At 53.4% G+C, this 15,763-nt stretch overlaps 2 protein-coding genes across 2 annotated transcripts; one reads left to right on the top strand and one right to left on the bottom strand.

Moving 5' to 3' along the window:
* Positions 1 to 285: 285 nt before the first annotated feature.
* KRP23_1284 (uncharacterized protein) lies at positions 286 to 2,849 on the bottom strand (the record flags this gene model as incomplete). Its single annotated transcript, XM_067883373.1, has 2 exons — positions 286 to 741; positions 810 to 2,849. The coding sequence occupies 2 exons, from the start codon at positions 2,847 to 2,849 to the stop codon at positions 286 to 288; spliced, it is 2,496 nt and encodes an 831-aa protein (XP_067751856.1).
* Positions 2,850 to 5,772: 2,923 nt separating this feature from the next.
* Positions 5,773 to 6,124, top strand: KRP23_1283 (uncharacterized protein; the record flags this gene model as incomplete). Its single annotated transcript, XM_067883360.1, has 2 exons — positions 5,773 to 5,939; positions 5,992 to 6,124. The coding sequence occupies 2 exons, from the start codon at positions 5,773 to 5,775 to the stop codon at positions 6,122 to 6,124; spliced, it is 300 nt and encodes a 99-aa protein (XP_067751855.1).
* Positions 6,125 to 15,763: the final 9,639 nt, after the last annotated feature.

The following is a 15,763-nucleotide window of genomic DNA, read 5'->3' as shown; positions in this document are numbered from 1 at the left end:
ATTTTAACCATCTACTCGCGCGGAGACAGCGGATTCCGTCCATCGAGAACGGCCGTCCTGGCTGATCATATCAACGCCAAGAATTATGTGCAGGCGGCACTATTAGCATGTAGATCAACCAACCGAGTCGTACATTCATGAGCACAGCAGATGAGTCCACGTACCAGGCAGTACGGAAGTACTGAATCAGTGTCAGCTGGGACGTTAGCATTGATACAAGACTCACCCTGCAATTTTGAAATTTGAGTCAACTTGATGCATGTTAGTGTTCATTCTACAGACTTGCTACTTCCAGTCGGGCTTCTCTCTCGCCTGAGCTGCTGCTTGTTGCTGGGAACGTAGAGCTTTCGTGAGTGACACACTTCTGGCAATGCGCTGCACGTATGCGGGGGCCTCGATCGTGCGCGGCTTGAAGGTGCACTCGGCGAATTCGCCGATTTCCTTCTCTTGGATAGCTCGACGCTGCTTGATGGTGTGGGCCTGGCTCTGCTGCTGGATGCGCTGCAAGTACGTGTCGGGGCACGTGAGGATTTTCAGTCGCCCCTCGTGACGCTCCGACACGCGGTTCAACTGCGGTCGGAAGGTCAATGCCGCCATCTCCTCCTGCTCCATCTTGAGCTTCATCAGTCGCTGTGTCGTCTCTCGACGCAGCAGATCTCCACGACTAAGCTCCGTGATGGAGCGGGGCTTTCTCTTTATGCTCGCCTGGTTGATTGCCGGCTTGAACGTGCAATTTGGGTCCTGAACATGCAAATAAAGAGGCATTGGTCATGACTCACCGTACAAACGCAAGCAACAGCATCACCTACCGACGATCGCACAGTCTTCTTCTTGACGTTGTCGTGCTCTTTACGCAGTGCATACGTAGAGATGCGCTCAAGAAAGTCGCCCTTGCGGCCATTCTCCATCATGGCAAGCGACTTTTTGTTGATGGTAGGCTTGTAGCCCGGAGTCAACTGCTGCTTGGTCAGCTCAATTCGCTTGTGGCGTGCCTGCTCGTGAAACCTCTGTCGCTCAATGAAGTCTTTGAATTGGCGTGTCCGTTCTTCTTTGCCCTCTTGGGCCTGCTCGGTGTCCACAGAACGGGGTCCCTGCCCACCTCGTGCACCTGAAAATGATCGACGTCGACTTTTGCCACCAGGCCTGACCGATATATCGTCTTGGCTTGACTGCAGGGAATCCACATCCAAGTTGTTCCTCTCCTCGTCCTCGTCATCCCCAAACAGGGATAAGCTCCTCCTTCTGCCGCTACGCCCTATAGTTGGAGATTTCCCGTCCTCCGGGTCCCCACAGCACGGTTTGCTCAAGCGATCGTAAATATTCTGCTGCAGGTAAAGCTGTGCAGATACCATCTCGGATCGAATCCCGTTCACTTTGGGGTAGAATGTGCACTCAGCCAGCTCCTTCGCTGCGGCCTCACGAGAGGCCACAGTCAGCGATGGAGAAGAGGTTGTCTTCGTTTCCATGTACTTCGCCTTCACTTTCTCACTGTGGTTGATCTTTGGCTTAAACGTGCACTGGCGCTCGATCTCGGCCTCTTCATCAGCTTTCAGCTTTGTCGCGAGCTCTTCTCGAATTCTGTAGTTATCCGCTTCCTGGTACAGTCGCTCGGAGACAGCTTGCAATACGCCCAGGCTCTGATTGGAAACACTCGCGGACTGCCGCCCACGTAACTTCGCGACAACTTTGGTGGACTTTGGGTTAATCTTAGGTGCAAACGTACATTCGTCGAGTTCCGATTGCAGTAGTTGCTGCTTCATCTGTTCTCGAATTGCATCCTTCTGCGACTTCCAGCGAGTTACGCGGGCGTGGAACTTCCCGTCATTGTTGTTGTTGCCTCCGGGTACACCACCTTTCCCCCCATTGTTGCCGCTGCGTGTGTGACCATCATCAAGTTCGTCACGGAATTGCTCAGTAAAGTCGAGATACTGCTGTTCCCCTCCTCTTTCGAAACAAAGATCGTCGTCAACAAGCTGTGCGTGGCCTGATGGGTTGCCATGTGGCGCGTACGAATAGATCTGTCGATTCTCGTCTCGTTCTCTCGAGAAGTAAACGTCAGCTTCTCCGAAATCTGATACTGGTATTTCCTTCGGCTGTAGATATGGTGCAAAAGTGCTGCTCTCGTACGCACCAACCCCAAGAGGGTCGCGAAGTTCTTCGTCTCGTTTATCGAAGGGCATTGACTGTGGGTCCGCCACAAGGAAATCTTCTGCCTGTGCTTGAACCTGTTGCTGGTAATGAAGTCGCAGCGCGTTGCTCACTTGGCTAGAAGCAGAAGCTCGCGTCTTATTAGCCATCCACTCTTGCACACTGAATCGCTTAGCCTTGTCGTGTGATACTCCCGTCGTAAGGAACTCTGCGTCACTTTCCACGATTGTGGCTCCCTGTTTGGAGAGCATCACAGCTGGGTCTGGCACCGGGGGCATTGAAAAGGAACGTGAGGCACCGATGGTGGCTGGTTGGGGAAGCAACGGCGTAGGCGTCACGGCGGCACCAAACGAAAACTGTGTAGGAGCAGCTGGCGGTTGGGCAGCATTAAACTGAGGCGCCATGGTAGCAGGTGTACGGCTACCAGCCACGGAAAATGAAAACGCCGATGAGAAAGCTGACGTTGCATCTGCTCCGGGTTCCTGTGGGAACTCTCTGACGTCTGCATTAGTCAGTAGTGAAGCCACCTGATTGTTCGTCGCCGTTGGAGTGGGGGAAGCCACAACGTTAGAACTACCGGTGCTTGCTGCTGCTTGAAGCTTGGCAAGTCGCTGGAAGAGCTGCATCTTGGAAATTTCGCCACTTTTTAGCTGCTGCATGAGCCCTGAGACCGCCATCCCCGGTGGCGGTGAAGTCTCCATTTTCCCGAGACTCGAGAGGCCTATTGCTCGTCTTACCGTTGTGAAGGTAGTGTCTATTCGGACGTGGTGCTCGGTTATTTTTGAAGGGGCAATTTTGGTACTGAAATCTGTTTCGATTGTTGTTGAGCTTCTAGGGTTCTACTCGACATCCCGGTGAGCTCTGAAATTCAAATGAAACGAATTGTGTATTAGTGAACTGCTTGAATCACGTACTACTGTAGTATCATTTTTCTTCAGGTTGTAGGGCGTTGAAAGCGGCCACGGCGCTGGTGCTGGTGTAAGCAAAATGGTTATAGAAGAGTGATCTTAGCTCGTCACTCCGAAAAAACAGTATATATCGATTGGAAACAATGAAGAGAAAAGTGAACTTCATCGTCATCCAGAAAATAAATAACCGGCAACAATAAACAATTGGTCAGCTTGAGACTTGAATTTACTCGCTTCCAAACTATCTTACCAAAATAGATGTCCCAGAACAGACTTTCGCCAAAAGGGGGTGGCCATTTGGAGGGAGGGGGGGGGGGGGGGGGGGGGGCAAAACTGGACAGCCGCTGTCATAAGTGGTAGCTCCACCACCTCCCAAAATAGAAGACAGAAGAGGTAGCGCCAACAAATATATAGTTGACAAAGGGGTACCATTAACTGTTGAAGCGCATCGAAGCTGAGCGCAACCAGGGAGGAGCAGGCAAAGCAAACATGGCAGGTAAAATGACTTTGCCATAGTCTGTGTATGTGCTGGCATGTAAGGAGATGGCGACGCTCGATGATGACGGCTTCGTGCATCTGTTCCTGATATTGCAGTGGAGTCTGATGTGTCGCTCCCAGTTCGTTGAAACTATTCATACCGGACATTTCAGCAACGAAGACGGCAGTATTGGATTAGTATTTCATAAAAGCAAGGCCAACCAGGATGGAGGAGGACTTAAAGATCCGAGACATATCATTTCGCCATGGACGTGCTGTATTACTGCGCTTGGTATCTATTGGGTGTACCGCCCACGCCTCGGTGTGGGACCTCTATTTCCGAATCGCTTCAGCGCAACCGATTTCAAAAGGCTTTCGCCCGTGTCGTGAGCCATGGCGACGGTGACAAAAATTATGGAACTCGTTCAGTGCGAAAGGTCGTGGCGACATTTGCGTGCAACGGAAATACCGAGGGTCCATCGATAGTTAGCATTTGTCTGCGATGCGGTTGGTCCCTTGGTGGCGTTCAGGATATATACTTCCGATACGAGGCAGCTGGCGATCAGTTTCTTGACAGAGTGGTCGCAGAACTTCCGCTGAATGACGCTCAATTCTCTGTCCTTCCACCTCATTTTAAAGACAGCTCCCATCCAGTTGTTCGAGAAGGCATCGAGATCGTGTTTCCAGCATTGGCATCGGAATGCAGCATGGTACCTATTCTGAAGCTATGCCTAGCGTCATTGGTCTTCCATATCGATTATCTACAAGCATCACTACCAGCTACGCATTCCCTTCAAATTATCTCTCTTTTTAGAGATGACGGGTTGGAGGAGCGTCTGAAAGCGCAGCTTGTGCATGTCAACTCCCCTGGGTGGCAGCAACTGGGATCCCGCCTCAAGTGGTAATGCTTGGACTGCAGGAGAAGATACATGCAACAGTATGTGCTCTGCCGGAATCTCTTGCTGTTCGGTTTGCAAAGTTATTAGAGAAAAAGGGATATGCGGAGGCGGAATTACGCAGCAGCAGCTCGAAATGACGTTACGTCGTGTGATCGGAGAAAGCAGCCAGTTATGTGAGTCCACCATCATCCAATCGCCACATGGAACAGGACTCGCATTACCGTTTCCTTCGGGCCGAGTGATGGCAAGGTGCATACTCTTCCCGAGTCATTCGAATTCCCCAGCACAGATGTGCTTCACGCATGACATCTTTGGTGGTTTGACAATGAGAGCGCTGGATATCCTCCGCTGAAGTCGGTCAGCACAGGTGATCTATCTACGAGGAGGAAGCGGCAAACCTATTCAGAATGACGAACTATGATGCAGCACGTTTCTGTAGCAATTGAACGCGAGACTGGAGCGCAACCACCTACCTATAAGACTGTACAGCAGGCATCGATGCTGTGTATTACTGGGGTGAACGGTCTGCCGATTAGCTCTTCTCGTCGCTCTCGTCGGATAACACAATTCAAGATCACGACAATGCTTTGTCTAGTTAGGGAGACAGAACATGAACAGAACAACAACGTAGCATTTAGATGAGGAAGAGAGGACGCCAAGCATAAATGCACTTACTTGAACGCTCTGCTTCAGTTTTGTCGTACTTGCCGGATACTTTTGACCAATGGTATCACTTAGTTAGCACTGTCGTCAAACTGTCGTACGAATGCTCGACACAAGTGAGTGAACATCGAATACAGAACGTGCACGTGTTCGTTCATTCATCAGTTCAGCCTTCCATGTCGGCACTTGCTTGCTGCTCTAATCAAGTTCGACGGACTGGAGAGCATGCGATGGATGCTACAATGTTGAGTCATATATCAAGGGGTATGGATGTGAGGACACCTGGATTCAAATACAACTCGACGAAGATCTTGAGGAGACCGACATTCTCCCTCCAATTCAAACGATCGCCGGATCTGGGCACAAAGGAGCTAAGAGATTTGCCAGCCAAAGCGAGAAACCAAATTCAGCAAGGCTGAAACAGAGTGAGCAGAGTTAATAGGATCGAGACTATAGATTGAATCAGTCTTGATTTTTATATGGGGGTTAATCCCCCTCTTCCGCCACCAGAAGTGTCGTGGCGCCAACCAGTACGTGGACGCAGATTTTCTTTTGCAGCCACAAGGACCTGACTGAGAAAGGCTTCGCGTAGGCAGCACGCATACAACATGTTAACATATATTTTTTAGTGTCTACCCCAGATGGACTGAGCGTTCGATATCCGCAGGATTTGCAAGATGATTACCGCCCTTCAAGAAGCCAGGCCATTGAATGAGGAGAGGGCGTCTCCATTAGCTGATAAGATACAAGAAGATGCAGCGGATCGCGCAGATGACGATGTCTCGGAGAAAGGTGACGGTGACGCTACTGGTACGGAGATGGAGGGTGGCTGCGGCGCAGTTCGGTAGGAGGGAGGTTTGTTATGGAGGTAGAGTTCGATCATAACGTTGTTACAGTCTCGACGCTCTTGCAGAGGGTGAAGATGCACCTGACGAATCTACGGTGGTGGAGGGCGGTCGTGGCAGTGCTGCAGAGGAGAAGTGTCGTCTTGATGAAGCTGTGGATGAGAGCGCCGGTGACGCCACTTAGGACGATGTTGCAAGAATTTTCGGCCTGATGTTATCTGATGTGCCCTCTTTTCCAAACAAAATTCAATGCATTTAGCTCTATTCTTTCTATAATACCAGTACGTTCACTTGCGAATCCTTCGATTGCTTCTGCTATCATGGTCAAAGAACCGTGTGTGTACGTACTCTTGTGCGCACGGGGTGAGGCTGCGTGTGAGATGACGATACAGGCGGTAGGTTGGTTGGTGGTTGGTGTTTGTTGGTTGGTGTGTGGTGTTTGTTGGTTGGTGTTCGGTGTGTGGTGTTTGTGTGTGTAGGATCGTTTCCCGCGTCGTCATGGTTGGCGGTTGGTGTGAATGTGTGGGTGTGATTTTGTGGTGGCAGTGTAATTTTTATCGTCAGTGTGCCCGAGCGGTCTAAGGGGGTAGACTCAAGTTCTACTGTGTTCGCACTCGTGGGTTCAAATCCCACCGCTGACATGCCTACTCCATCTCGTTGACGAGAGGGAGCCTCCCCGCTACGCCTCGTTTGGTTTGCTTTCCTTGCGTGGCCTCGCGGTGGCGCCTGCGGGTCGTTTTCACCTCTCTCTCTTTATTCCTCCCGCACACTTTTGCTATCCTTTCCCATCCATCGGGTGCGCTCCACACTTTATCTTGTATCTCCTCAGCCTCGAGCCGCGCGTACAATGCCTTCAGCTCTCTTCTCAACGTGTTACGCCAGATACCACACTCCTTGGATGAGCGAACACCAACGCACGACCGAAACAGAAAGGTGCAAGCCAGACCTGAAAGACCCAACACACACGGTAGAGAGGCCCAGCCGGACTGTAGCATCAATGTCGAAACAGGTGCGCTCGATGAAAGCGTGACTGGCAATCAACACGGGCTGCGCATTGTCCACCAAGCCGTGACAGGTCGTGTCGTGGGATCCGTGTGGGTTCGGTCTGGCAGACGCGTTTCGGTAAGCGAAGGTGGTGGTGGAAGTGGGGGAGGGCGGCTTTGAATAACCAGGTTGTGACAACATATCTAGGCTTGTTGCCTTCTCGCGGGTGTTCTTATAGAGGGAGGTATGATCTTGTCCCAATCTTCGGCAGCATAGGCCTTAGTCGGTCATTTCGCCAGCGGTCGAGAACATACTGCAGCGCTACGTCGCTTTTTACGCTTCCCTCTTCGCTCGTTATGGGTGGTAAGATGGAGTTGGTTGTCTGATCATGTGTACAGCCAGCCGGCCGCCATATTCGCAGACGGAGCTGTAACGGAAAATAGGTGCGAGTCACGGCGATTATCTTGCGTGCGTGTGATCAGCGTCGCAGGCGATATGTCGCGCCTACCGCCCTCGGCGAGTTGGCATTGGATGTCGAAAGGCGTGTGGTGTCGCTGGAGTGTGGTAGCAGATGGTGCAATTAATGTGCAGTTGTTTTTGCTGTGGGCCGTGGCAGTCTGTCTTCTGGCGTGTGTGTGGCGCACGGGGTGAGGCTGCGTGTGAGATGACGATACAGGCGGTAGGTTGGTTGGTGGTTGGTGTTTGTTGGTTGGTGTGTGGTGTTTGTTGGTTGGTGTTCGGTGTGTGTGTAGGATCGTTTCCCGCGTCGTCATGGTTGGCGGTTGGTGTGAATGTGTGGGTGTGATTTTGTGGTGGCAGTGTAATTTTTATCGTCAGTGTGCCCGAGCGGTCTAAGGGGGTAGACTCAAGTTCTACTGTGTTCGCACTCGTGGGTTCAAATCCCACCGCTGACATGCCTACTCCATCTCGTTGACGAGAGGGAGCCTCCCCGCTACGCCTCGTTTGGTTTGCTTTCCTTGCGTGGCCTCGCGGTGGCGCCTGCGGGTCGTTTTCACCTCTCTCTCTTTATTCCTCCCGCACACTTTTGCTATCCTTTCCCATCCATCGGGTGCGCTCCACACTTTATCTTGTATCTCCTCAGCCTCGAGCCGCGCGTACAATGCCTTCAGCTCTCTTCTCAACGTGTTACGCCAGATACCACACTCCTTGGATGAGCGAACACCAACGCACGACCGAAACAGAAAGGTGCAAGCCAGACCTGAAAGACCCAACACACACGGTAGAGAGGCCCAGCCGGACTGTAGCATCAATGTCGAAACAGGTGCGCTCGATGAAAGCGTGACTGGCAATCAACACGGGCTGCGCATTGTCCACCAAGCCGTGACAGGTCGTGTCGTGGGATCCGTGTGGGTTCGGTCTGGCAGACGCGTTTCGGTAAGCGAAGGTGGTGGTGGAAGTGGGGGAGGGCGGCTTTGAATAACCAGGTTGTGACAACATATCTAGGCTTGTTGCCTTCTCGCGGGTGTTCTTATAGAGGGAGGTATGATCTTGTCCCAATCTTCGGCAGCATAGGCCTTAGTCGGTCATTTCGCCAGCGGTCGAGAACATACTGCAGCGCTACGTCGCTTTTTACGCTTCCCTCTTCGCTCGTTATGGGTGGTAAGATGGAGTTGGTTGTCTGATCATGTGTACAGCCAGCCGGCCGCCATATTCGCAGACGGAGCTGTAACGGAAAATAGGTGCGAGTCACGGCGATTATCTTGCGTGCGTGTGATCAGCGTCGCAGGCGATATGTCGCGCCTACCGCCCTCGGCGAGTTGGCATTGGATGTCGAAAGGCGTGTGGTGTCGCTGGAGTGTGGTAGCAGATGGTGCAATTAATGTGCAGTTGTTTTTGCTGTGGGCCGTGGCAGTCTGTCTTCTGGCGTGTGTGTGGCGCACGGGGTGAGGCTGCGTGTGAGATGACGATACAGGCGGTAGGTTGGTTGGTGGTTGGTGTTTGTTGGTTGGTGTGTGGTGTTTGTTGGTTGGTGTTCGGTGTGTGTGTAGGATCGTTTCCCGCGTCGTCATGGTTGGCGGTTGGTGTGAATGTGTGGGTGTGATTTTGTGGTGGCAGTGTAATTTTTATCGTCAGTGTGCCCGAGCGGTCTAAGGGGGTAGACTCAAGTTCTACTGTGTTCGCACTCGTGGGTTCAAATCCCACCGCTGACATGCCTACTCCATCTCGTTGACGAGAGGGAGCCTCCCCGCTACGCCTCGTTTGGTTTGCTTTCCTTGCGTGGCCTCGCGGTGGCGCCTGCGGGTCGTTTTCACCTCTCTCTCTTTATTCCTCCCGCACACTTTTGCTATCCTTTCCCATCCATCGGGTGCGCTCCACACTTTATCTTGTATCTCCTCAGCCTCGAGCCGCGCGTACAATGCCTTCAGCTCTCTTCTCAACGTGTTACGCCAGATACCACACTCCTTGGATGAGCGAACACCAACGCACGACCGAAACAGAAAGGTGCAAGCCAGACCTGAAAGACCCAACACACACGGTAGAGAGGCCCAGCCGGACTGTAGCATCAATGTCGAAACAGGTGCGCTCGATGAAAGCGTGACTGGCAATCAACACGGGCTGCGCATTGTCCACCAAGCCGTGACAGGTCGTGTCGTGGGATCCGTGTGGGTTCGGTCTGGCAGACGCGTTTCGGTAAGCGAAGGTGGTGGTGGAAGTGGGGGAGGGCGGCTTTGAATAACCAGGTTGTGACAACATATCTAGGCTTGTTGCCTTCTCGCGGGTGTTCTTATAGAGGGAGGTATGATCTTGTCCCAATCTTCGGCAGCATAGGCCTTAGTCGGTCATTTCGCCAGCGGTCGAGAACATACTGCAGCGCTACGTCGCTTTTTACGCTTCCCTCTTCGCTCGTTATGGGTGGTAAGATGGAGTTGGTTGTCTGATCATGTGTACAGCCAGCCGGCCGCCATATTCGCAGACGGAGCTGTAACGGAAAATAGGTGCGAGTCACGGCGATTATCTTGCGTGCGTGTGATCAGCGTCGCAGGCGATATGTCGCGCCTACCGCCCTCGGCGAGTTGGCATTGGATGTCGAAAGGCGTGTGGTGTCGCTGGAGTGTGGTAGCAGATGGTGCAATTAATGTGCAGTTGTTTTTGCTGTGGGCCGTGGCAGTCTGTCTTCTGGCGTGTGTGTGGCGCACGGGGTGAGGCTGCGTGTGAGATGACGATACAGGCGGTAGGTTGGTTGGTGGTTGGTGTTTGTTGGTTGGTGGTTGGTGTTTGTTGGTTGGTGTGTGGTGTTTGTTGGTTGGTGTTCGGTGTGTGTGTAGGATCGTTTCCCGCGTCGTCATGGTTGGCGGTTGGTGTCAATGTGTGGGTGTGATTTTGTGGTGGCAGTGTAATTTTTATCGTCAGTGTGCCCGAGCGGTCTAAGGGGGTAGACTCAAGTTCTACTGTGTTCGCACTCGTGGGTTCAAATCCCACCGCTGACATGCCTACTCCATCTCGTTGACGAGAGGGAGCCTCCCCGCTACGCCTCGTTTGGTTTGCTTTCCTTGCGTGGCCTCGCGGTGGCGCCTGCGGGTCGTTTTCACCTCTCTCTCTTTACTCCTCCCGCACACTTTTGCTATCCTTTCCCATCCATCGGGTGCGCTCCACACTTTATCTTGTATCTCCTCAGCCTCGAGCCGCGCGTACAATGCCTTCAGCTCTCTTCTCAACGTGTTACGCCAGATACCACACTCCTTGGATGAGCGAACACCAACGCACGACCGAAACAGAAAGGTGCAAGCCAGACCTGAAAGACCCAACACACACGGTAGAGAGGCCCAGCCGGACTGTAGCATCAATGTCGAAACAGGTGCGCTCGATGAAAGCGTGACTGGCAATCAACACGGGCTGCGCATTGTCCACCAAGCCGTGACAGGTCGTGTCGTGGGATCCGTGTGGGTTCGGTCTGGCAGACGCGTTTCGGTAAGCGAAGGTGGTGGTGGAAGTGGGGGAGGGCGGCTTTGAATAACCAGGTTGTGACAACATATCTAGGCTTGTTGCCTTCTCGCGGGTGTTCTTATAGAGGGAGGTATGATCTTGTCCCAATCTTCGGCAGCATAGGCCTTAGTCGGTCATTTCGCCAGCGGTCGAGAACATACTGCAGCGCTACGTCGCTTTTTACGCTTCCCTCTTCGCTCGTTATGGGTGGTAAGATGGAGTTGGTTGTCTGATCATGTGTACAGCCAGCCGGCCGCCATATTCGCAGACGGAGCTGTAACGGAAAATAGGTGCGAGTCACGGCGATTATCTTGCGTGCGTGTGATCAGCGTCGCAGGCGATATGTCGCGCCTACCGCCCTCGGCGAGTTGGCATTGGATGTCGAAAGGCGTGTGGTGTCGCTGGAGTGTGGTAGCAGATGGTGCCATTAATGTGCAGTTGTTTTTGCTGTGGGCCGTGGCAGTCTGTCTTCTGGCGTGTGTGTGGCGCACGGGGTGAGGCTGCGTGTGAGATGACGATACAGGCGGTAGGTTGGTTGGTGGTTGGTGTTTGTTGGTTGGTGTTCGGTGTGTGGTGTTTGTGTGTGTAGGATCGTTTCCCGCGTCGTCATGGTTGGCGGTTGGTGTGAATGTGTGGGTGTGATTTTGTGGTGGCAGTGTAATTTTTATCGTCAGTGTGCCCGAGCGGTCTAAGGGGGTAGACTCAAGTTCTACTGTGTTCGCACTCGTGGGTTCAAATCCCACCGCTGACATGCCTACTCCATCTCGTTGACGAGAGGGAGCCTCCCCGCTACGCCTCGTTTGGTTTGCTTTCCTTGCGTGGCCTCGCGGTGGCGCCTGCGGGTCGTTTTCACCTCTCTCTCTTTACTCCTCCCGCACACTTTTGCTATCCTTTCCCATCCATCGGGTGCGCTCCACACTTTATCTTGTATCTCCTCAGCCTCGAGCCGCGCGTACAATGCCTTCAGCTCTCTTCTCAACGTGTTACGCCAGATACCACACTCCTTGGATGAGCGAACACCAACGCACGACCGAAACAGAAAGGTGCAAGCCAGACCTGAAAGACCCAACACACACGGTAGAGAGGCCCAGCCGGACTGTAGCATCAATGTCGAAACAGGTGCGCTCGATGAAAGCGTGACTGGCAATCAACACGGGCTGCGCATTGTCCACCAAGCCGTGACAGGTCGTGTCGTGGGATCCGTGTGGGTTCGGTCTGGCAGACGCGTTTCGGTAAGCGAAGGTGGTGGTGGAAGTGGGGGAGGGCGGCTTTGAATAACCAGGTTGTGACAACATATCTAGGCTTGTTGCCTTCTCGCGGGTGTTCTTATAGAGGGAGGTATGATCTTGTCCCAATCTTCGGCAGCATAGGCCTTAGTCGGTCATTTCGCCAGCGGTCGAGAACATACTGCAGCGCTACGTCGCTTTTACGCTTCCCTCTTCGCTCGTTATGGGTGGTAAGATGGAGTTGGTTGTCTGATCATGTGTACAGCCAGCCGGCCGCCATATTCGCAGACGGAGCTGTAACGGAAAATAGGTGCGAGTCACGGCGATTATCTTGCGTGCGTGTGATCAGCGTCGCAGGCGATATGTCGCGCCTACCGCCCTCGGCGAGTTGGCATTGGATGTCGAAAGGCGTGTGGTGTCGCTGGAGTGTGGTAGCAGATGGTGCCATTAATGTGCAGTTGTTTTTGCTGTGGGCCGTGGCAGTCTGTCTTCTGGCGTGTGTGTGGCGCACGGGGTGAGGCTGCGTGTGAGATGACGATACAGGCGGTAGGTTGGTTGGTGGTTGGTGTTTGTTGGTTGGTGTTCGGTGTATGGTGTTTGTGTGTGTAGGATCGTTTCCCGCGTCGTCATGGTTGGCGGTTGGTGTGAATGTGTGGGTGTGATTTTGTGGTGGCAGTGTAATTTTTATCGTCAGTGTGCCCGAGCGGTCTAAGGGGGTAGACTCAAGTTCTACTGTGTTCGCACTCGTGGGTTCAAATCCCACCGCTGACATGCCTACTCCATCTCGTTGACGAGAGGGAGCCTCCCCGCTACGCCTCGTTTGGTTTGCTTTCCTTGCGTGGCCTCGCGGTGGCGCCTGCGGGTCGTTTTCACCTCTCTCTCTTTACTCCTCCCGCACACTTTTGCTATCCTTTCCCATCCATCGGGTGCGCTCCACACTTTATCTTGTATCTCCTCAGCCTCGAGCCGCGCGTACAATGCCTTCAGCTCTCTTCTCAACGTGTTACGCCAGATACCACACTCCTTGGATGAGCGAACACCAACGCACGACCGAAACAGAAAGGTGCAAGCCAGACCTGAAAGACCCAACACACACGGTAGAGAGGCCCAGCCGGACTGTAGCATCAATGTCGAAACAGGTGCGCTCGATGAAAGCGTGACTGGCAATCAACACGGGCTGCGCATTGTCCACCAAGCCGTGACAGGTCGTGTCGTGGGATCCGTGTGGGTTCGGTCTGGCAGACGCGTTTCGGTAAGCGAAGGTGGTGGTGGAAGTGGGGGAGGGCGGCTTTGAATAACCAGGTTGTGACAACATATCTAGGCTTGTTGCCTTCTCGCGGGTGTTCTTATAGAGGGAGGTATGATCTTGTCCCAATCTTCGGCAGCATAGGCCTTAGTCGGTCATTTCGCCAGCGGTCGAGAACATACTGCAGCGCTACGTCGCTTTTTACGCTTCCCTCTTCGCTCGTTATGGGTGGTAAGATGGAGTTGGTTGTCTGGTCATGTGTACAGCCAGCCGGCCGCCATATTCGCAGACGGAGCTGTAACGGAAAATAGGTGCGAGTCACGGCGATTATCTTGCGTGCGTGTGATCAGCGTCGCAGGCGATATGTCGCGCCTACCGCCCTCGGCGAGTTGGCATTGGATGTCGAAAGGCGTGTGGTGTCGCTGGAGTGTGGTAGCAGATGGTGCCATTAATGTGCAGTTGTTTTTGCTGTGGGCCGTGGCAGTCTGTCTTCTGGCGTGTGTGTGGCGCACGGGGTGAGGCTGCGTGTGAGATGACGATACAGGCGGTAGGTTGGTTGGTGGTTGGTGTTTGTTGGTTGGTGTGTGGTGTTTGTTGGTTGGTGTTCGGTGTGTGTGTAGGATCGTTTCCCGCGTCGTCATGGTTGGCGGTTGGTGTGAATGTGTGGGTGTGATTTTGTGGTGGCAGTGTAATTTTTATCGTCAGTGTGCCCGAGCGGTCTAAGGGGGTAGACTCAAGTTCTACTGTGTTCGCACTCGTGGGTTCAAATCCCACCGCTGACATGCCTACTCCATCTCGTTGACGAGAGGGAGCCTCCCCGCTACGCCTCGTTTGGTTTGCTTTCCTTGCGTGGCCTCGCGGTGGCGCCTGCGGGTCGTTTTCACCTCTCTCTCTTTACTCCTCCCGCACACTTTTGCTATCCTTTCCCATCCATCGGGTGCGCTCCACACTTTATCTTGTATCTCCTCAGCCTCGAGCCGCGCGTACAATGCCTTCAGCTCTCTTCTCAACGTGTTACGCCAGATACCACACTCCTTGGATGAGCGAACACCAACGCACGACCGAAACAGAAAGGTGCAAGCCAGACCTGAAAGACCCAACACACACGGTAGAGAGGCCCAGCCGGACTGTAGCATCAATGTCGAAACAGGTGCGCTCGATGAAAGCGTGACTGGCAATCAACACGGGCTGCGCATTGTCCACCAAGCCGTGACAGGTCGTGTCGTGGGATCCGTGTGGGTTCGGTCTGGCAGACGCGTTTCGGTAAGCGAAGGTGGTGGTGGAAGTGGGGGAGGGCGGCTTTGAATAACCAGGTTGTGACAACATATCTAGGCTTGTTGCCTTCTCGCGGGTGTTCTTATAGAGGGAGGTATGATCTTGTCCCAATCTTCGGCAGCATAGGCCTTAGTCGGTCATTTCGCCAGCGGTCGAGAACATATTGCAGCGCTACGTCGCTTTTTACGCTTCCCTCTTCGCTCGTTATGGGTGGTAAGATGGAGTTGGTTGTCTGGTCATGTGTACAGCCAGCCGGCCGCCATATTCGCAGACGGAGCTGTAACGGAAAATAGGTGCGAGTCACGGCGATTATCTTGCGTGCGTGTGATCAGCGTCGCAGGCGATATGTCGCGCCTACCGCCCTCGGCGAGTTGGCATTGGATGTCGAAAGGCGTGTGGTGTCGCTGGAGTGTGGTAGCAGATGGTGCAATTAATGTGCAGTTGTTTTTGCTGTGGGCCGTGGCAGTCTGTCTTCTGGCGTGTGTGTGGCGCACGGGGTGAGGCTGCGTGTGAGATGACGATACAGGCGGTAGGTTGGTTGGTGGTTGGTGTTTGTTGGTTGGTGTGTGGTGTTTGTTGGTTGGTGTGTGGTGTTTGTTGGTTGGTGTTCGGTGTGTGGTGTTTGTGTGTGTAGGATCGTTTCCCGCGTCGTCATGGTTGGCGGTTGGTGTCAATGTGTGGGTGTGATTTTGTGGTGGCAGTGTAATTTTTATCGTCAGTGTGCCCGAGCGGTCTAAGGGGGTAGACTCAAGTTCTACTGTGTTCGCACTCGTGGGTTCAAATCCCACCGCTGACATGCCTACTCCATCTCGTTGACGAGAGGGAGCCTCCCCGCTACGCCTCGTTTGGTTTGCTTTCCTTGCGTGGCCTCGCGGTGGCGCCTGCGGGTCGTTTTCACCTCTCTCTCTTTACTCCTCCCGCACACTTTTGCTATCCTTTCCCATCCATCGGGTGCGCTCCACACTTTATCTTGTATCTCCTCAGCCTCGAGCCGCGCGTACAATGCCTTCAGCTCTCTTCTCAACGTGTTACGCCAGATACCACACTCCTTGGATGAGCGAACACCAACGCACGACCGAAACAGAAAGGTGCAAGCCAGACCTGAAAGACCCAACACACACGGTAGAGAGGCCCAGCCGGACTGTAG

The sequence above is a fragment of the Phytophthora ramorum genome, assembly GCF_020800215.1.
Source record: "Phytophthora ramorum isolate Pr-102 chromosome Unknown Phyram_PR-102_s0001, whole genome shotgun sequence".
In the NCBI taxonomy this organism is placed as follows: Eukaryota; Oomycota; class Peronosporomycetes; order Peronosporales; family Peronosporaceae; genus Phytophthora; species Phytophthora ramorum.
The sequence above is the reverse complement of the archived record's forward strand: the minus strand, read 5'-3'. Positions and strand labels throughout refer to the sequence as shown.